This window comes from Salvia hispanica, chromosome 2 (genome assembly GCF_029641045.1).
Source record: "Salvia hispanica isolate PSC_SH4W2 chromosome 2, Shi_PSC_v1, whole genome shotgun sequence".
Taxonomy (NCBI): Eukaryota; Viridiplantae; Streptophyta; class Magnoliopsida; order Lamiales; family Lamiaceae; genus Salvia; species Salvia hispanica.
In genome coordinates this window covers 28,776,336-28,799,490 of record NC_142693.1, presented here as the reverse complement: position 1 = coordinate 28,799,490, position 23,155 = coordinate 28,776,336, and the positions used below count along the sequence as shown (strand labels likewise).

At 32.4% G+C, this 23,155-nt stretch overlaps 1 protein-coding gene across 1 annotated transcript; it reads left to right on the top strand.

Moving 5' to 3' along the window:
• The first annotated feature begins 20,603 nt into the window (after window positions 1-20,603).
• LOC125193050 (UPF0496 protein At4g34320-like) lies at window positions 20,604-21,835 on the top strand. The gene is made up of 2 exons (XM_048090798.2): window positions 20,604-20,987; window positions 21,069-21,835. The coding sequence occupies exons 1-2, from the start codon at window positions 20,604-20,606 to the stop codon at window positions 21,513-21,515; spliced, it is 831 nt and encodes a 276-aa protein (XP_047946755.1). The 3' UTR covers window positions 21,516-21,835.
• The last annotated feature ends 1,320 nt before the right edge of the window (window positions 21,836-23,155 follow it).

Below are 23,155 nucleotides of genomic sequence, written 5' to 3'. Positions count from 1 at the left end.
TGGGCGGGTCGTCACCTGAGACCCTTTATATTGCAGTTGCAGTCAGTAAACCTATATAATATTAGGATAACAACGACTATTCCTTTTATCCCACATTTTAATTAGTTAAAATGGTAATATTTCGCTTTCATGCATTATATAAAAACTAAAGACATGCAACTTGCTACAGGAAAATAATATATGGTGATTTGGTTTTATTGACTCGGAGTTGGATTATACGAGACATGAATTAAATATATTAATTAAATAATATCACATTTTCGTATTAATTCAAGAGATGTGAATATGATCATTATTTATTGCAGTTTGCTTTATAATTCTCAACATATTGATCGAAAAACCTTTTATTAGTCGCCTTGTTTTCTACATAAGTTAGAATAACTATATCCATTAGTACTACAGAAAACAAATTATTTTGATTGGTGTAAAAATTTGATTAAGAAGAACGGAATATGGATGACAGAACGACTGAACGGCATATTTTTGAACAAATCTAAAATAATAGATTTAGGGGTGGCGAAACTGGTACCAGCACCCGATTTTAGCCAGAATATCATTCCCGATACCTGTCCCGCATTTTATCGGATAATCCCCCGTATCCAACACTGCAGGTACCGACCCGAAACTGCATTTTTTTTTAATATATATGTCACTCTAATACTTATATAATATATGTATGTGTTTGTGCTAATATATACGCGCTTGTACCTATATATGTGTGTGTATTGTTATTCATCATCAACAACAAGTATTGTTACGTTAACAGCAAGTAGTATTCTTTTATACATATTCAAATGCACCCTAAATATATTACTATATACCATGTGTCACTGTGTGCTGTTACATTAATATATATGCGTGGAGCCATGGAGGTGGCGGGTAAATGTGTTATGAGTAGATGGAATGAAATTAGAAGTGAAATTGGAAGAGAGGTCAGAGGTAGTAGAATTTAGAGAATAGTTTATTGGATATTAAATATTTGAAACTAGTAAATTAAAACTAAAAATTTGAAAACCTTAACTGTTAAAAAGTCGGTGTTCTCGGGTTTATTGGGTATACCCGCTCGGGTATATATCGGGTATATCCGATACCCGCAAACTATAAAATACACTACCCGACCCCGCCCCGTTTCCCGACAAGTATTAGGCCGGGATAGGAAACTAAGAGATGTTTTAAGTCCATTGGTTATTTAATCAATTTTACCACATATTTAAGAAACTAAGAATCAATTAATGTTTATAAGTTGATTTTCAATGTAAAATATTAGCAAAAAAAATCGATTATGTATATACAATAATGTACATTTATCGCTTACTCTTTTTTTTTTTTCTTAAATTTATGTATTTGTCAACATCGCACAGTTCTTTTAATCACATAAAACTTTTGAGTTTGTCGACATGGGCTCTTTGATAGAAACCGAAAAACCAGATGAATCAAGTTTTGGTGTGGGGCCCTAGTTAGTTTTGCTTTAGAAAAGCGAAAAACCAGATGGAATCAAAGGTTCAATTAGTAGCACTTAATTATAGAATTATTTTAATAATTATGTACATAATCAAGCCTGGAGTAAGTAATGATGCGAATTTTTTATATCCAAATTTTATTTTTATTTTATTTCTTAATTTCAGGTTTTGGAGTGTTACATTAAGAATACTGCTATTCTAATTTTTTGTTAATCATTTTAATTCTGATTATTTTTTCATAGCTATAGAATCTAACAAAGTTATTAAAATCAATAATAGCATTGCAGAATTAAAATGAATAACTATATAATACTATAATTACCAAAAAGATTAGTACAGTAATTTTTTAAAAAGGAAGTCCTGATTAAAAGTCAAATCGCATAAAAATGATTTACCTGAAAAGGTTTACATTTATTTTAATATAAAATATAATGTAAAACTACTGCTGAAACCGGGGTTACACGAATTAGAGATTAACTCTGGAACTGCCACGTTATTACACACTAGTGTTATCCCACGTGCGATGCACGTAGGGAATATTTTTTCATCATACAATTTTAAATTGTTAATTGATTAAATAAAATAAGAAACAATATAACTATATAAGATTTAAAAATATAAAAATATACTATATAATAACAAATCAATAATTTTATACTCCTCCATTCATTTTTAGACCTAAAAACATAAAATTAAACATATTCAAAATGGAATCAAGACAAACACAATTATTTGGACAACGATTATATCAAGTATTGACACTTTCGAAAAATATGTTTAAAACAATCCTTCATATCTTTCTACTAAAAAAAATGTAAATCACACTTTTAACAAAATAATGAATCGATAACTCATAATATTCAAACCGTCAAAATTATGACCATAAAAAAAATCTGAATGATAAACTACACAAAAATAACATTACCTTAATGGGTTGAATTGACATTATTACATTATGACTTTTTAAATGTTGGACATTTGTCTTTATTAAACGTGACTTGTTGAAACATCTATACTATTTTTTACGCTACTTTATAATTCGCAAAATACTGCAACTTTTTTTTTTTGTAAAAATATATTTAACTACTGAGCATGTTCACCTATAGATAAGATAATTAGATTCTCCATATAAAATCAGTTGTATCCCATGACAATTAAGTGATAATCCTAACTTCAAAGTATTAGTAAATCAAAATTTGGTAGTAGACTATTTTATTTTATTCGAACAACTAAAAGTTTGATCGACTCGATTTTGCTAGGCTTAATTATCTCATTGCAAATATACATATATACGTATATATACATGAATTTATTAATTCATCATAAGTGATCAAATATTATTTTTTGTGACACCACTTGATAAAATAGCGCCAGTGACAATGTAAATATACAAAAATAATAAATTGTGAAAGGATGAAGATAGATATTAATATATGTTTCAATTTAAGGATATTACAAATCCTCCCTCTCCAAGAATTGTAGTAAGAAATATTGTGATAGAATTCTTAAACCATATATACATGTGGTACTCTAACTATTGCAATCAAAGAAAAAACAAAACAATAAATGTAATGGAAAGTGAAAATTATAAAATAAACATAACTATTAAGTTTAGTCGAGAAAAATCATCTTCCCGCAAGACAAATTACATCATGGTTAGTGCTCTCGGATTGACATATCATCTCCAAAGATGAAACGACTTTTTCCTAACGTATATTGCATCTCAAATCCGCTAGACACGATGAACTTGATGGGGCTCCAAAAAATGAGCAATACAATGTTCCTAAAATGTATAATAACATGTTGAGAACTTAAAAGAGAATAGAGAATGTTTTTATTGGTGTGTAATTCATCCACAATGCAATGTCTTTTATAGGCAAAATAGTAGAACATTAGTGATCATAGAATTAAAATTAAAATATTATAAATTATAAAATTAAGACATGGAGGTTACAAATATTAATTTATGATTTAATGCGTAAACATGAATCTGCCGTTTCACGTTAGCAGTCGCTATTTAGTGAGATGCACGACCTATGAATTAAGTTTGTATTTGAAAGTTTTATGCATTTGATAGAAATCGTGTACAACCCTCAAGAGGTATAATTATTCCACCAATCAATGGCAATATTAATGTCCGTAAATATAAATATGAACCGTTTCATTTTTTATATTAATAATGACATATTTTATAAACATTCAAATTCATCACATAACTTGTAAATATTTCAAAATGAGCTCAAAACTGGGCTTTTATATATGTATAAATTATAAGTAATTGTATTAATAACAAGTTAATGTAAATTTTAAAACACTATAATTTTTCTATGTTTTTTTTTCTATATGTACGTGTCATTCGCTAGGTTATTACTCACTTTCTCATTATCATCTCCTGTAATCTATTTCATCACTGAATTTTCTGCAAAAAAGAATTTGTTTTCAGTATGATTTCTTGCTTTTTATCAATAGTATCATTTGATATTTAATCACATTACGCATTCTTTTGTGTGATTGTTATGTTACTAATATTTTTTGTTGTTTTTACCAGACGAGATGGTTGGAAACCATGCAAATGGAACTAATCTTCTTAGTGATCTACAAATTACCACAACTTCATCAATCAAAGGTTGAAATCATGGAAGCATTCCCCTTGCCAAATTTGGTTTTGAAATTGGTAAGTATTTTATGAAATTTTATAGTAAAAACGCAAAGTTGTGTTCGCATTGTTCACGAATGAAAATATTTCTCGAAATTGCAATATAGGGTGTGTAGTTGACTTTTGTTTGAAGTTCTTATCTACATATGAGAGCAAACTGGCCTGATGAAGAAGATGGTGACGATGCAAGACGATGAAAGTGTTGGAGACAATGAGCGGAGAAAATGATGGCTATTGGGGATAGATGGAGGCCAATGGGCGGTGAGCCAGAGCTACATGAGCATAAATGATTCTAGATTCTACAACTCCCTCCGTTTTTTAAAAATAGGGATGAAGCGGCACGGGTTATGTAACAGCCCGCCCTCCTAGGGTACAATAAATGCGGCGGCTGCTACCCAAAACCGACTCCAAAGAAGTAAACATAGGCTAGGGTTTCTGTAACGCCCCACTTTTTCAAACCCTAATTTTCGGATTATAAAATTTTTGCATTAAATGCCTTAAATGCTATGATATGTGGATTATTTGATGAGTAATTAATTGCATAGTGTCTTTGTGACCTAATTGCGTATGAGAATGGAGATTGAGTTGAATGGTCAACTTGTTGAAATGTTGACGTGGCTATTGAATAGTCAAAGATGGAAAATATGACGTGGCCGTTGAAAGGTCAATGCGATGAGAAAAGAAGAGGAAATATGAAGATGATTGATTGGGTGTGAATTTTGATGCGGAGAAATATAATTGTTGGTGAATTATTTTCCTAAGGGATGAGTGAGAATTTAATAGGAGCATTTTTGAAAAATGTGGAATTTTCGGCCATCATGATTATTGGAGAAGAAATCCTATTTTTCTTGGATTTAATTATTTGTTTGGGATAATTATCCAAATTAAATCCAAAGTCCAATTGTACTTAAATTCCATCATGGAATTTTCGAAAAATACTACCTTTGATATCCATGAGATTTTCGAAAATCTCATAGTTTGGAGAAGAGAGAATTATTTTATTATTTGATCTCTTATTTATTCTCTGCCATGAATAAATATAAATATGCTAAAATATCCTAGCATATCTTGCCAAATCTAAGAATATATTGCATATCCTAATTGAATTAGGATTTGAAATTCAAATCCCTTGGGAGAGTGGAAAAAGTCACGCCACTTTTGGCTATAATTGGGGAGATTTAATTATTTATTCTTGCTCCGTGATATATTATTCTACTCCGTAAAATATCTGAATTTAATTATAGGCTAAATAAATAGCCTATAATTTTCGAAATCCTCATTCTTCTCAACCAATTCAACGTCACTTCCCCAATATCTCTCCTAAATCTTTTATTTAATTAATTATGGGGATATTATTATTGGCACTCTATAAATAAGAGAGAAACCCTAACCCTAGAGATCACAAAACCGGCGCCCACTCTCTCAAAAATTTCGAGATTCTCTCCTCCACTCTCTCCAAGTTTTCTTCAAGATTTCTTCATCAATTGAGAAGAATTCAAGTGAAATTCAAGAGATTATTGAAGAATCAAGACTAATTCCTTGTTTCTACCGTTCGTTCTTTTGGAAAAGGTACTTTAAATATTGATCTTCTCTTCTTCTACCGATCAATCGGTGTTCTTGAATCCACATGCATCTAGAACGAGTGAAAGGGGTTTTAATTGGTGATTTTTGCGATGCATGGATGTGAGTGTGTGTGTGTGGCCGAGAGTGTGTGTGTGCACGCCTTGATCGGCGTGCACAAGTGTGATGTTCGTGTGCGTGTGTTGTGTGTGTGGAACACTCATGCGTGATACGAATTATTGGTGATTTTTGGAATGATTATTTAAATAAAAATGGTATGTTAATCATACTTTGATGTTGATTGATGATTTTGAAAATAATCGATGGGAAAAAAAAAGGGAAACGTGAGATCATGCATGATTTGAAATCAATGTTTGAATCTGATTTGTGATACGCCTAATTTAAAGGTGATACTTCGCGCTCTCAGCGTGATAAACGAGGAGAAGAGAATACTTGCGAGATAAGCCGACGAGGTGGGCTTTCTTTTAAAATAAGGACATTGTCCTAAAATGATATTGATGAGAATGAAAGATGTGTTATCATGCCTTGATTTGTTTTGTCGTGCCTATCCCTCGTGGCTATGCCACTATTGTTATAATCGAATTCGGATCCTTGTAGAGCCGCAAACTCTACTTGGGTTAGTGTACACCAATGTTAGACCGAGAGTCAGCGTACGGGTTGGCCGGTCTAGTGACCTGGATTGCGGCCGCATTCCTTGTCATGTAGAATGAGGATATGGTAAACGTCTATGAGAAAAATGGTTGCGCGACCGTGATATTTGAGAAAGAAGATATTTTGGTGCCTCGGGTCTTTCTAAAGTTAAAACCCCGATGGACACTTGAAAGTGGCATGATGATAACTATACTTGTGATAAAACTGTTTTCGGCATGAGTCCACTGAGTATGATTATAAATACTCAGCCCTGCATGTGTTTTCCCTATGTGCAGGTTGAGCGGTGGCGAGCGGGCGGCGGTGTTGAGTAGGAAATAATAAGATGATCTATTGGTACTATAAGTGTCGTTGTGTCTCCATACATAGCCTCACTTCTCTCTTGATCGCTTCCGCTATATTATGAAAAATTGTTATCTTTTGGTTGGGATGAATACTTTTATTTCGTGGGTATATTTTGGATATGGAACACTTGAAAATATTTTGGAACCTTTGCTACTTTGGAGCATTTATGGTGATAGCCTTTTTTTGGTTTTCTTTGCTAAAGCATTATTCTTTTCTTATTTAATTGTTCATTAAATGCTTTGGTGAAAATCTCTTTTCAAATGGAACCCTAGCCTATGATCTTTGATGCATTTAAGTCTGTTTAGTTAACGATCGCCGCATTTATTATACCCTAGATGGGCGGGTCGTTACAGTTTCATTTAAAGAGTATTGACCAAAAGAATGGAAAGAGATATCAGAGTATTAAATGCAACAACTTAACCTAGAAGATTAAAGGAAGAAAGATATCATAAATGGCGATCAAAATATCTAGTGAGCACGGCTCATTATCCCAGACGAAATCACAAGAAATGACTAAGGCTTCAAACCGAAGGCAAGATGCAAATATTCCAAAAAGACATTCTAAAGTATATCAAAAATTCAGCGGAAAACGACCAAGAGAAAGTATAGCTATGTATGAAGACACAACTACGCTTGAAGTTCAACATATCCTTTTTAATTCATTAATCTGCTCAACACCCGCCACCACTCGTCGTCATTCAACCTGCACATAAGGAAAACACATGCAGGACTGAGTATTTTGAAATACTCAGTGAGCTCGTTGCCAAAACATTTTATAAGTTATGCCACCCTTACCAAGTGAACTTGAGTTTTAAGCAGTTATAAAAGAATTATCACGAGTATCACAAAATATATTTTTATAGACTGGCCAGTCAAAATAACCTCCCATTTTCTCATCAATTAACAATCATTCCATGGTGCGACGAAAGTGTGGCCACACTTTTCGCCTGCGAGACCGGCCGACTAGCAAGGACGGCTCCCGATCCCATTGTGTACACAGCCTGGTAGGGCTTGCGGCCCATACTCAGACCCGAATTCGTATAAGCAGATCAGATATCACATTAAAACAAACATAGGTATGGCATAACAGTTAAACCACCCTTATATCTCCCAACAACATTTAGATAAAATAAAAGAGAGTTTTTAGAGTAAAGCCCACCTCGATTGCTTAGTTTTTCAAGTAGTTTCGCTTTTCCGTTATCCGGCTTCGCAACCAAAGTTTCACCTTTTAATCACATAGGCACATATCACAAATTAGGTTCAATACTACTCTTACTCATGCATGTCTCATTACTTTTCCCCCTTCCCAACGATTTATCTTATCATTACTAATCAATCAAGATCATGTTTATCACACCATATTATTTAACTATCAAACACACACTACACCACACAACAACACACACATACACACGGTACACACACACACGCCACACACACACTCGACACACACACATACACACGTTCCCACATCCCTTTTTATCCTTCTTTCACTCTACTAAGATGCATGAGGGTTCAAGAAGACCGATTAATCGGTTGGAAGAAGAAAAAGAAGAGGTAGAAGAAGAACAAACATAACTCTTAAACCAAAAATACCTCTTTAGCGAAAAACAATCGGTAGAAAACAAGTATTAGCCTTGATTCTTCAAAGTTCTTGGATTATACTTCAATTTCTCCTCAAAGGATGAAGGATTAATGGAGTAATGTAGAAGAAAATTTGAGAGAGTGTAGGTGAGTGAGGGGGCCGAAAATTTGGGGTTTAGGGTTGGGGTGTTCTCCTATTTATAGTGCTCAACAAGATCTTTAGGTAATTAGAATAGAATATTTGGTAAGATCTCATTCTCCCAATTAAATAAATAAATAAAATAATATTGTGAAGTAGGGAAGAAGAATTAACAAAAATAGAAGATGGCAATATCTCCTAATTTTTGAAAATTAGGCTAGGTAATTAGCCATGGTTTTGTTTTTGGTTTATTTTCCAAGTAGAATAAAATATCATGGAGCAAAATAAAAATAAGGAAAATCCTCCATGAAACAAGATAAGGGGCGATTTCTAGCCTTTTAAATAAGGCATGGATTTTTGAATATTGACTAAAATAAAGTAAGGCAAGATCTCTTGAAGTATGGAAAGATTTGGTAGAATAACTAAATTCTAGATATGGAAGGAAATCAAGTAAGGAATCAAATAAAATAAAACAATTCCTTCCTTCCCAATTATAGTGATTTTCGAAAATCACTAGAAGAATAAGGAGGCTCGATTTTTCCATCTCTAAACAAGGAAATAATTGGCTCTTGGAATTTAATTGGATAAATATCCCAAGGATTAAATAAATTCCGGAAAAATAGAAATTCTTTCTCCAGGGGGTCTAGGGTTCGAAAATTATAAGAATTAGGGTGACAAGTATTTATGGAAATTTTCTCTAATATTCTCACTCACCCATGAACAATTAAATTGCCACATAGTCTCATAACTTAATATATCACATGCCACATCATTAAATTAAATAGGTTTGACTTTTCAAACATTCAGCACAAACCCTAACTCAAATTGACCATATCAACTCATGAAATAAAAGCATTCTCGATGCCACGTCATCAACAATTAATTCTAGGGCTCAAAAATTAGGGTTCTAAAATCCGGGATGTTACAAGTTATAACGCACAATTTGGTAAAGTAAGAGAGGAGAGGGGGAGAAAAATTCGTAAAGTAAGAGAGAGAGAGAGAGAGAGAGAGAGAGAGAAAAATTTTTTTGGTAAAGTAAGAGAGAGAGGGAGGAAAAAGGATTGGAATTAATGTTAGTGGATCATGGGATCCACTTTAAAATGTTAATTGTAGTGGTATAAGTGATACATAAATTGATGAATAGAGGTGTAAAGATTTCCTCAAATAGAAAGTTTGAAAGTTGTTATTTTTAAAGAACGGACTAAAATGGAAAGCGTTGCTATTTTTATAAAACAGAGGAAATTTTTTTTGTTGATTTCTTCATTTCTTGGTTGCATTTTAGTATATTAATTTTTATTAATGAAGTTGATTAATTTTCTATTGTTAACCGATTTTCTATTAGTGAAATTATTAAATGTTATATGACTAATAATTAAACAGATTGATTAATCTGTAATTAATTCAAATATAAGTATAAGACTAAAATATTAATTATTATTTAAAAAAGTCCATAAGACAATATGGAAAGATATTTTAATTTTTCAACATTACCAAAAAATATTAATAATATAATCAAGAGCAATTATAAGGTTTTAAAATATAAATTAAATTAATATTAATACAATTACTTATAATGTGCAATAACCTTAACATAATCAAGATTGCTTCGTAATTAATGTTATTAGTTTGTATTGTATTAGTGATTTAAAAACTTTATATAATTTTACTTTTTTCCACAATTTATTTAACTTATATTTTCAATATAATAAGAAAATTTCATAGATCGTGCAACACACATGGATGATACTAGTTAGGGGTATAAATTCGGGTATCTGCGGGTACCCAAACCCAAAAATTCGGGTACCCGCGGTTACCCAATACCCGACCCGTATGTGAATTCGGGTACCCTAATACCTGATGCGGGTACCCGAACCCAACTAATCGAGTACCCATAAACCCAGAATTATTATATTTAAAATTTATTCTTTTATATAAATTAAATTGTGATGAGAATAGAAATTATTAAAAATAACACAATACTTATCTATTTATTGATTATAATATATATTATATAAAATAGACATTAGACAAATAGACACTACTTAATTTTAAAATAAATTTTTTTTGTTATAAATTGAAACATAAAAGAGATTAAAATATTTTTTTAAGACATTAAATGAACATGTAAATAAAATGGAGAAAGCATAACTAATTAACTACTCCATCCGTCCCGGCTAAGATGACACATTGCTTAGCCGGCACGAGATTTTAGGAGTTATTGGTTAAAGTGTTTAATTGAAGAGAGAAGGTGGGTGTAAGTATTAAACTAGAGAGATAAATAAAGATAGATATTTTAATAGGAGTGAGAAAAAATGGTTGAGTGTGCTAATTGGAGGAGAAAGTTACCATAAAAAGAAATGTGTCATCTTAGTTGGGACAAACTCAAAAGGAAAACGTGTCATCTTAAGCGGTACGGATGGAGTATATATTTTCAAAAGATAACAAGTAAGAACATAAATAATGCAACATGAACCGAACACGAATGTAAAGAAGTATTAAAGTCGAGATAATAGAACAATAAAATGTCAAAGCAACCAAACATAATCTAAATAATATCAAAGCAACCAAACATAATCCAAATAGTAAACTAAGAACTTTATAACCCAAAATATTTATCACAAATACATAATTAATCGGGTTTAATCGGGTATTGTTCGGGCACCCTAATACAGGTTTCAGGTACCCTAAACCCGAAGAATCCTAACATTAACTACCTAAAACCTATCGGGTATTGGGACTGGGTCGGGAATACCCGAAACCCGCGGATTAAATTTTCATGCCTAATACTAGTATTAGTAATATGCAAGTTATGGATATTTTCTACTCTATATAAAAGTGTTTAAAGTGAAACTCAGTTTTTACTAACAATATTTCGATCAATTTTTCTTTCTATTTCAATAACTCCTAATTATGTTCTTTGTGATGACTAGTGGGTATTATACTTTTAAAATCCTATGTCGCATCCGGTTCTTGTTTTTGGGTCCCGTAGCTTCATTCTTGTTGCATTTTGTGACAATTAGGGGTTTTACCTCCTGGGTTTTATTTCATCATCACTTAATTAAGTTCTACTTCCGTCCAACAGTCTTGGTATTGTGGGTCCAATAGCTTCATCCTTTGCTGCATTTTGTGACGACTAGTGGACTATTATTTCGTCAACTCTTAATAAAGGAGATCCCACCAATCCTTGTCTTGTGAATCCAATAGCTTCATCTTTTGCTGCATTTTGTGACAACTAGTGGATTTTTATTTCATCAACTTCTAATAAAGGAGGTCCCACCAGTCCTTGTCTCGTGGGTCCAATAGTTTCATACTTTGCTGCATTTTGTGACGACTAGTAGACTTTTATTTCATCAACTCCTAATAAAGGAGGTCCCACCAGTCCTTGTCTTGTGAGTTTAATAGCTTCATCTTTTGCTGTATTTTGTGACGACTAGTGAATTTTTATTTCATCAACTTCTAATAAAGGAGGTCCAACCACTCTTTGTCTTGTGGGTCCAATAGTTTCATCCTTTGCTGCATTTTGTGACGACTAGTGGATTTTTATTTCATCAACTCCTAATAAAGGAGGTCCCACCAGTCCTTGTCTTGTGGGTCCAATAACTTCATCCTTTGCTGCATTTTGTGACGACTAATGAATTTTTATTTCATCAACTCCTAATAAAGATACCTCGTGGGTTTTATTTCAACAACTCCTGGGTTAACATAACTAACTGCAGCCTGCAAAATAATGGCTCTTTCTTGTCTTGGAGAAAGGAAAATATTTTTTTTAGTGCAGAAAAGTACACGCATGGAATTAAAAATTGACTTAAGCGTGTGAAGTTGTATCTCTTATATTGGTTTTCGATAGATTGTACTAACCCTTTTTAAGATTATCTTGATAATATAAAACATGTGTTAAATAAATTAGTTGGAACAGCTTCAACAGTTTCTCGCCAAAATCAACCCATAATAGCATTTTTTGAATATCTCCACAAGTGTCCCTTTAGATATTGATAAATTACTATCGGAGCCCTTCCTCTCCCACTATTACAAGGGTGTATCTACGTTGGAAAGATACTTTCTTTTCTTTTTATATGTATAATAAATGAGCTTTAATAAGATTCTTTTCAATATGTGGTGCTCACTTAATTAAACACTCGGGCAATATTTTAGTAATACACTTCAGAGCTCATTTCTCTAGAATTTTCTTTAGTTTCTATACTAAATTAAATATTGCAGCCTAATTGATATTTCGTTCGTTTCATAGTATTAGAGACATTTCTTTTCGGCACAAAGATTAAGAAAGAGATATTAAATATATTAAGTATAATAAAATAGGAAAGAGAGAATAGAAGAAAGAATGAAGTAAAAAAAAGAGGACTAAAGTAAGTTAGGGAATAAGTGTTACTTTTTGAGAAACTAGTATTATCACCCGTGCTATGCACGGGACATATATTCAAATAATGAAAAAAAAGTATAACAAAAATATAATGATTTTAATTATCAAGAATATGTGTTAATTACAATAAGTTTTCACAACATTATAAACATTTACAAACATTATACCCCCTCCGTCCACAAAAAATAGAGCATATTCATAGTTTTCAACAAATAATAACCCTACACATCATTCCACTAACACTACTTCTCAATTACTTTTTCTCATTTTCTCTTATTTTTTTCCCTTCTCTCTTACTTTACCGATTCTACATTAAAACTCGTGTCATACACCAATTGCTCTATTTTTTTTGGACGAAAGGAGTACTTAATAATAAAAAGAGAAATGTACTCCTCCAATCCCACTCTAAATAAAATATTTTACATTCGACAAACGATTTTACACAACTTTAATCTACGATATGAGTGGAGTATAATAAAATAAAACAAATGACAATGAGGAAATGTGTGAATAAGGATCAAAGAGCAACATTACTTATGATTATGGAATTTTGAATGGAACTATCAACATTTGCTACACAAAAATAAATTAATATCAGTAGGATCGAAGACAATAAAATATAATTAAATAATACTTAATTCAAATAAGAAATATTAAAAATAATTTATAAATAATTCAAATATAGGAAAGATCACCAATATCCCAAAATTCCATAAATAAAAATAAATTGATAAATATTTAAAACAAATATACTGAAAACATTAGATTAAGAACTTAATCTATATTAATTGTATAATGAAATTTGTTATTAAATATTTTTGTCTCTCTATTACCGTTATTTATATTTTTAGAACATATTTGATAATTTATGATTTATGTCTTATGGAGAGACAAATAGGTTATTTAATTTTTAAAAAATTACTTATTTGATAATTTTCACTATGATTCATGACTTAAGGAGAAAAAGATACAAAGACAAATTTCTCTCAAAAAGATAGAGTAATTTACGGTACTCTATTAGAAATGGGTCACTCACCCCTTAAAAGGCCTCATAAGGAGGAGAGTTATCCACACTTATATAGATTAAATTGGATCATCACCAAATCGATGTGGGACAGAATTGAGAGAATTTAACATGCTCTTTATACTTTTCTAACCACACAAAACATAATACAAAACAAATTTCGAAACTCAAATATGACATCCTCTCCTATATATGATGAAACTTATCTAAAAGGTTCGCCATGTATCGGTTGGATCGAAAAGTGCATTATTTTATTTCAATAGTGCGATGAAATGAAAACAGAATTGTTGTTCTAGGCAATGACATACTTGCAAACAGGGACGGATCTATTTGGAGTTCACAAGGGGCAAATGCTCCACCTAGAAATAATTTATGTATACTACTTTTAATAAGTTAATTTTAATTTTTTTAAAATATACTTATTTTTGCCCCTTCTCAATGTATTAAAATATCTTTATTTATATTTTTGCTTCATCCATGTAAAATTTCTGGCACCGTTCCTGCTCGCAAACACAATCAAATGATCAGATCACGTGACCTTATTCACCGAACTTTAATATAATTACAAAAGTGTTGGACGGATGAATATGTTGAAAGAGGAAAAAAGTCATTAATTATAAATTCTTAAAGTTAGTGATAGAAAGATAACGTATATGTGTGTTTCCTATTAAAATATTAATGTATAACAGATAGGAGTGAAAAGATATGGAAAAATAGAATATGTATTAGAACCAAACAAAAAGGAAAAAATGTAACTAATCAAATGCTAAAACAAAAGCTCTATATGAAAATAATATTCCCTCTGTCCACAAATAATAAGATCTATTGTTGTTCGATACAAGTTTTAATATAGAATTGGTAAAGTAAGAGAGATGAGGTGAAAAAGTAGGTAAAGTAAGAGAGATAAGGAGAAAAAGTGAGTAAAGTATGAAAGAGGGAAGAAAAGTGGGAAAAGTATGAGAGATAAACTTTCTATTTTTAGAAAGTGATCTATTTTTTGTGGACGTCCCAAAATGACAAAAATGATCTATTTTTTGTGGGCGGAGGGAGTAAGACATAAGAAAAAAAATCAAGAAAAAAAATAAAATATGTAATTGAAGCAAACAAAAAGGAAAAGAAATAGCGACCAATCAAATGCTAAATCAAAACAAATGCTCTATATGAAAATCATGAGACAAATAAGAAAAAATAGAAATGATATAAAGCCATAAAATGAGTGGAGATTTTAGGGGGCTTGTGCATCTCTTGTTTGAGGATGGTATTTATAGAGAAGAATTTGGTGGTTTTTGGCTCCACAATTTCTATTGATACCGTGTAATAGCATAATTTATTTATGATTTATTATGTTACACAGCAGATTTAAATCCAAATCAAAGATATTGTGTATTACAATTTCATGTGGCGGACTTACTTTCTAACTGATTGCTATGTAGGATTATTAAATAATTAGTCAAAATAATATGTTACCACTACACATTGAAAACCAATGAATCGACGTGTATACTAGTTGGTCAATATATGAAGCAAAATAGAATCCAGCATTTTAACTATTGGGCCAATATATTTAATCGCAGAAAGCTAGCTTTTGAGCCTAGAACACATTTTTTTATGCAGAATGGCAGTGGAGAATCTCAACATGCACAATGAATGCTACATACATGTTCCACCGATGTTTTAAAAATCGGATCAGCCGGTGAACCGGTGAGGCTACTGGTTCACGATTCAACCGGTCCGACCGGTTCAATCACTGGTCGAACCGTTTTACTTTGCAAATATAAAATGAAATATGCTCTTACAAAATATATTAAATTTAGTGAGTAATATATTACAATTAATATTAACATATAACAAAAACATATATTAAATATTTTAAGTAAATTAAATATTAAGCGAATTTAAAGTAAGTGAATGTTAAAATTTAAATATTTATTAAATATATAAATTTTTAATTAATGTAGCCGAAAAAGTACATATTTTACATATAATAAATAGATAGAATTCATATTATCTCAAAACATTTATATGGTGAAATAATATTATAGACAATATATAAAATTAAATATCAATTTTTAATTAATTTGGATAAATATATACTATAATAGTATTATTAGTTATTACATAAAATTAAACTTGAATTATTAGTAAATATAGAGTAATAAACTATATTAATAATATATACTCCATATTACATCAATAAAAATAAAATTTAGTGACTTATAATTAAAATTAAACATATCATAACTAAAAATTATTTTAAAGTATAAAACTAAACACAAATTATTAATTTGTGTGGACAAAAAATTATAGAGTTAATATATAACAATAATTAATATTCACAACATTTCATTCAAGACCATGTGGTGAGGTGGTAGAGGTGTTGGTTTCTTACCTAGAGGTCTAGGGTTCAATTCTCTCTAGTCTCATATTTTAAACAAGCTTTTAAATATAAAAATCGGTTCCCGGTTTTCGGTTCAACCGGTCCGACCGGCCGGTTCCGGTGGTTCAAGGCGGCTCAACACACGAACGGTTTTAGGGGCTGAACCGGACCGGATCAGCTACCGGTTCGCGGTCTGACCGGCTGGTCCGGTCCGATTTTTAAAACACCGTGTTCCTCAGTGTATACAATATGGTCGGCTTACATGTCATCAAGTTTGGCGGCTTTATATATTTATAAATTATAAATAAGAAAATGACTCTACTGTGAAAAAAGGGGAGTAGAATATAAACGGCACTTTTAGCTTAGGTAACTAGGATTAGTTTTGTTTAAATTAATTACTACTAGTTTATTTCTAATTTAGTTCTCTATTTAAATATCATTTGAATTCTAATTTTTATTTATTCCATTTCACATACTAACTTAAATTCATAATATACGTCATATCTTAGATTTATAAAAAGAGTAAAAGCTAAAATTGGTCATGAACATATGTCATTTTATAATTTTGGTCCTAAACTTTATTTTTTGATTTTTTTCATCCTGAGTGAGCATTTCAAATCGGACAACAATTGGTCTTACACTAATTGTTCCGTTAGTTTTTAATGATTAACGGGTTTAATCTCGATTTTGACCAAATTAATTTACTCATTAATTATGAGTATTACTTACTCCCTAATTATATTCTTAATTATTTTAATAAGTTATCATTTAAAATATAAAACAAATAATATTAAAAAATAATATCTAAAAAGAAAATAAAATAGAATGGGTTATTAAAAAACATGGCTGAGTTGAATTTATGTAAATAATCCCCCTTTCGCATTAGTATTTTTTCTATTCTCTTCTTCCTCTTCTATTTTCGCTGCCACGGAGGTTCGCAGGGGCGGAGGCAGGGGGGTCGTCGGCCGCGGAGAACTGCCGGATAACCTCTTGTATCGGCCGCTCGACCCCTCGAAGTCCGCGCCTTGCCCCATCCCATCCCAGTAATGGCGGCGAGCCAGAGACCCATCTGCTCGCATCACATATAAGAAATAAGCAGTAGGCGGCGCAAAGAAGAAAAGATGAACTATTGTTCTGGATGTAAAATGGGGGAAAAGGTTCATGAGTTAAAAAAATAGAAGGGGGTCGAAGGCGGATTGATGGCCATTATCCATGGCGAAGATATTTGAGGGGGTGAAAGCGTTCCACGGCGCACCGCCGGTGCGCCGAGGAGGGGCCATTCTTGGCGGCGTGAGGCCTTCAGCGTCGAAGTAGGTGACATCCGCTCCAGATGCAATCAGAGAATTCACTCGCTCGAGCTCGCGGCCTCGCAGAGGGATTCTTCTGCTCAATTCTCCGACATATCTGGCGCCGTTTAAACCCTTTCAGTTTCAAAGAAGAAGGGCTTGTTTTAATATTTTTATTTGGTATTTTAAATGATAACTTATTAAAATAATTAAAGATATAATTAGGAAGATATAATTAGGGAGTATGTAAATTAATAGTTTAATTTGATCAAAATTGGGATTAAACCCCTTGATAGTAAAAAACTAACGGAATAGTTAGTGTAAGACTAATTGTAATCCGATTTGAAATGTTGAGGATGAAAAAACATAAAATATAAAGTCTATGACCAAAATCATAAAATGAGCATATATTCAAAATCAATTTTGGCATTTACCTTTTATAAAAATTGTTCCAATACATTTTTCAATTATTATTATTTTTAATATCTATTTTATTCCCCAAAAGCCCTGATCAGCGGATTTCTTACCTGAAACAGTGAATTTTTTAGAATGTTACAAAAAGTTTTGAGAGAAATAAGATAAATCTACTATTAAAATATCAAACCTTAAACATTAAAATTAATGGTCAATTTTTTTATTAAGAGTTCAGCCATATTATATGGGATACTAATCCAAATCCGATCTTTGTCTCATATAAAAAATTGCTCTTTGCACCACCACAAAGGGACTGTAGACTGCTTTCTACGGTCCTTTTTCTCAGAGTTTAATGATTTAATGAGGGAAAGAAAACTTTTAAATTGCTACTGAATTTCAGAATTTTAAAATTATATAGAAAACTGTATAATGTGGGGAGCAATTTTTGAGGGCTTATTTTAGAGAGATTTTCCTTATATACTCATTTTTTATCACATTCTAGTCAATGTATTTAGATTAAATACATCTAATATTTTTTTATTTCACACAAATTAATATACATTTTTTGCCGTGCATTGCATAGCATGGATGAGATAGTATTATTACATAAAAAAATTATATTTAAAATTTTAAAATAAATAGATAAGTACTAGTACTACAAGTCATATTCTAATACTTATAGCACCCTAATCTAAAATCAAGACCAAATCTCACCCTTAGATTTTAAAATGAGTGGATGAGATTAAATCTTATGAATCTCAATAAATAGTAGACAAAATATCAACAAAAGGGTAATATCGTCATTATGTTATCATATGATAATTTTCGTGAATATTTTTTTATATCAACATAGTGTATTACAAATATCAACAATATGACATAAGAATATCAACACCAGGAAAATATCAACACATATTTATTGAGATTTTACATGGTTTTATTGAGTTTTTTTTATGTATTTGTTGATAAAAATCTGGTTATCAACATTTACGAAAACTAAAATAAAAATATCAAATTTCATCATCCGAACATCGTCAGAACATATGCAATTGAGATCTCGTTGGAATCCTTATAAAATTATCTTTAGTTTGATATATTTTTTGCGAAAAAATAATTAAATCGAGAGAGTTACGTAAATTTAAAGTTTTAAGATGATTTTAATGAGAGAGAATTGACATTATTACCCTTTCATTTTATTTATTAATTTTCTTAATTAAAAATATAATCCATGTGACATTATTTCAACCACTAAATTTTCTAATCTAATGGCTAAGATTTAGTCTTAGTTTGGAATTACTAATTAATTAGCAATTGATCACTCCCCCCAATACTATTAACTAATGTAATTGAGAAAAGGAGTAAAGCCCAAAACTGGTCCTGAACATATGCTCATTTTATGATTTTGGTCCTAAACATTATCTTTTGAATTTTTGGGTCCCAAACGTTTCAATTCGGATCACAATCGGTCCAAAATTAACTATTCCGTCAAATTTTAACGGTCAACGTTTTTAATCTCTATTTTGACCAAAGTAAGATGCTAAGTAACACAACAAAATTTAGCAACGGAATTAGTGACGGAACAAATCCGTCACCAATTGGGAGAAACTGAGCAGAATCGTGAACAGAGCAATCGTGAACGTATCGTCATATCGACGGCTGCTTCTCCTCCAATTTCGACACCAGGTACGCGCTGTCGCTGACGAACACGGTGCGGCCATTGTGGTTGAGGGAATTCCACAGTAGGGTTTCGTGGCTGAGCCCGAAGAAGAGGAGGTTGCAGGGGGCGGCGCAGCGGCGGAGCACGGCGGCGACGGTGTTCAGTTCGTCGCCGGATATGCTGCCGGTGGAGGAGGCGTTGAGGGCGGCGTAGTGGAGGAGCGCGTCGAAGACGGAGTTGGGGAGGCTGGATTTGGGCTGCGGCGGAGGTCTTCGACGCGGCGTCCCTGGTGGTGAAGAGGGTGAAGGCGAAGGTGAAGATGAAGAATAGGACGAAGATGAAGGCCCCGCCGGCGCTCAGTGGTGGAGAACGATGAACTTGGCGCCGGTCTTCACGTGGATGAAGGCAAGGTGTTTGATGAAACGTGCCGCAGCCGGAATCTCCCAATATCTCAATTAGTGACGGATTTGTTCTGTCGCTAATTCCGCCACTAAATTTTGTTGTGTTACTAACCATCTTAATTTGGTCAAAATCGAGATTAAAAACATTGACCGTTAAAATTTGACTGAATAGTTAATTTTAGACCGATTGTGATCCGAGTTGAAATATTTGGGATCTAAAAATTCAAAAGATAATGTTTATGACCAAAATCATAAAATGGGTGTAAGTTGAAAATCATTTTCAGTCTTTACTCTTAGAAAAGTAAAAAACATAGTAAAATCAAGAGTACCAACTATCAAAAGTATAAAAAAGTTCGCCACGCGTCATATCATGTGCACTTGAGACAAACTTTGCAACTCTGCAACTTTGCTGAGGAAGTTTCTTCCTTCATTTTCATGTGGTCACTATAGTTTGAAATTTGAATCTGTTCAGTATAAATAAGCATATCACATAAAGTTTAACTTATCAATTCTCTTCTTCTTCTTTAGCCCTCAGCCCTTCCTAGTTCTCACAGTCTAAGTCCTCCGAACATCACAGCTCTCCTCCCAACCAACCGCCACGCACCATTGCGAAGTCCTCCGGTCGCCGCTCATCACACTCTTCCAATTCAACCATGAAGCCGTCAAGTCCTCCTCCGCCGCTGATCATCATAGATCTAGGAAGCAACCAACTGGCGCAGCCCATTTCCATCATGGCTCAAGAATTTATTTCGGCGTTTCAGGATCTGCAGAAAGAAGATTCCAATAATAAGAAATTGGTGGATTTTGTCCGCAGCCACTACGACAACAGCCTCATCTCTCTCGAGTACTGCTCAGCGCTACGACGACGTCTCAACACTGCAAACGAGAATGATTCTCCTCCTCCTCCCTTCTCTCACAACTTCTTCCGTGATGATGTATCCCGTCTCGTTTCAGACCACTCAACGATTATGAATACGCTGAAACCGATGTGCGACGGCTTCAACAAAGAGCTCGACAGCATCGATATCTCCCAAAAGGTGTTGATAGAAATCCATAGGGTCCATCTTCAAATCCATATGAGATATTGTAACAGTTACTTTTGTTTCATTTGCCAACAGGTGTCTGCTTTTTTCTTCATCGCAGCGGTCATAATCTGCACGGCCGTGAGTGCGATTGCTACGGCGAATGCCAATCCCGAGTGGGCATGGGCGGCAGTGGCAGGGGCTTCGACAGCTGCCCCAGTGGCCTCCATTCTATTTGGCGCGCTAGGGAATTGGCGCCAATCAGTACTCTGCAAGAGTGAGTCCGCAGTCAGGAAACATAAGGAAATCATAACACATATGATATTTGCCGCCGATTGCGGCATACGAGATCTTGAAAAAATTCAAATAGTAGCTAGCAGTTTGGAGTCTGAGACCAAATCATTGTCGAAAACTGTCGACGACGGTGAGAAAATGGCGGCCGTCAAAAGGAGCTCTGGAGAATTACTACAGAAAGTTAAAAACTACAATAGTGACTTCAAGTGGGTTAAAATCAAAGTGGTTGGTATTATTACCAATCCCTAGCACTCAATTCATTTGATAATACTCCCTCCATTCAAAATTAGCTAATACTCAAGGTTAATTAAAAGGTTAAAAGAGGATAAATAATAAAGGACTCAAGTTTTAATGCAAGGGAAATTTTTTTCCCTAAATTAGAAAGTTCATTATTAAGGGAGGAAGGGATATCATAGAATGCTTACAAAGCTAGAGGTAGAGTTAAAAAACAGTCTAAAACCCCTCAAACAAAAAGCACTAATATTAGTATATATGTAAACATATTCAATACCTTACGCGGGTTTTACCTGCATCAAAGCAAGACTAAATTTTCACTTCTTAATCCTGCCCATACTTCATCTTATGATTTGATTCCATGTTTTCAACATCAAATATATAACAACAAACCTCAAATTTCCAAGCTAAGAATTAACACAGATCTATTTTCTTGTTAGTATACCATTGTGTCAACCGAGGCAGCCAATTCACTCACCCAAGTCTCAACATAGACTTTAGAGATAAAAACGGAGTAGCAGATTGAGAAAAAGTTTACCTTTAATCTCCAACAATTTATGAAATGGTGCATTTCAGTTCAAATCCAAAATTCGAAACTGTAGCAGAGGAAGGGCAACTCAGTGTAGGAAAAGTGGCTGTCGTCGGCAGTCTCCGGCGGAGACGAAAGAAGAAGTAAATCTCGTTGACTTTTTCTTTATCATCATTTTTCTTTTCTCATCCTTTTATAAGGAGTATTAATGCATAGACATTGTAATATAAATGGACCAATTTAGATTTGGGCTTGGGATTTATTTGATTGGGCTGTATTTATGTGGATGGTTTTAAACAAAATCGATCATCCGATACTATCCCAACATTATTACTCCATTTAAATTTACGGCAAAAAGTCCTACTCCCTCAGTCCAAATGTTTTAAAAACAAGACCAGCCGGCGAATCAGCGTCGTTACTGGTTTACTGGTTCAACCGGTTCACTGGTCAAACCACCGGTCGAACCAGAATATTATTATAAACATATATAATGAAATATATAATATATAAAATATATATTAAATAATGAATGATAAATGTAATTAATAATTTATCACTAAAACACATTTAATATTATGTATTACTTATATAAAAATATATTACACAATGAATAGTAGTAAAATATATTGAATATTAAATTTATACTAATATTTTTTATAATAAAATATATTTTAAATATACTAAAATTTTGTTGATATTTTATGATAAAAACAAATAAAGTTCCTTTTTTTCAAAATATGTTTTATTTGAAGCAATAATATAACTTATATATAAAATGTAAATGCATACTATATACATTAAGATTCAATAAATAACAAAATGCAATTAATAATATATAAAAATATTAAACCTTATGTATAATTGATTATGTATAAATAATATTAAAATTTAGTGAGTTCTAAATATAGTTATAGATAATATAATTGATAATTATTTATTAAATTTGGATTATAAGTTAGTGTAAATAAAAATTTATCATATTTAATATATAAATTTAGTTAATGTTCATGTCATATCACTCAAAGCTTTGTGGCGGAGTGGTAAAGGTGTTACTAATTTTAAGCATTTTTAGTGAAAACCGGTTACCGGTTTGCGGTTCATCCGGTTCAAGGGGGCTCAATGTAGA

Coding starts and splice junctions, on each gene's coding strand:
- LOC125193050 (XM_048090798.2), top strand. CDS start 20,604: ATGAAGCCGTCAAGTCCTCCTCCGCCGCTGATCATCATAGATCTAGGA. Junction 20,988..21,068: donor GCATCGATATCTCCCAAAAG/GTGTTGATAGAA, acceptor ATTTGCCAACAG/GTGTCTGCTTTTTTCTTCAT.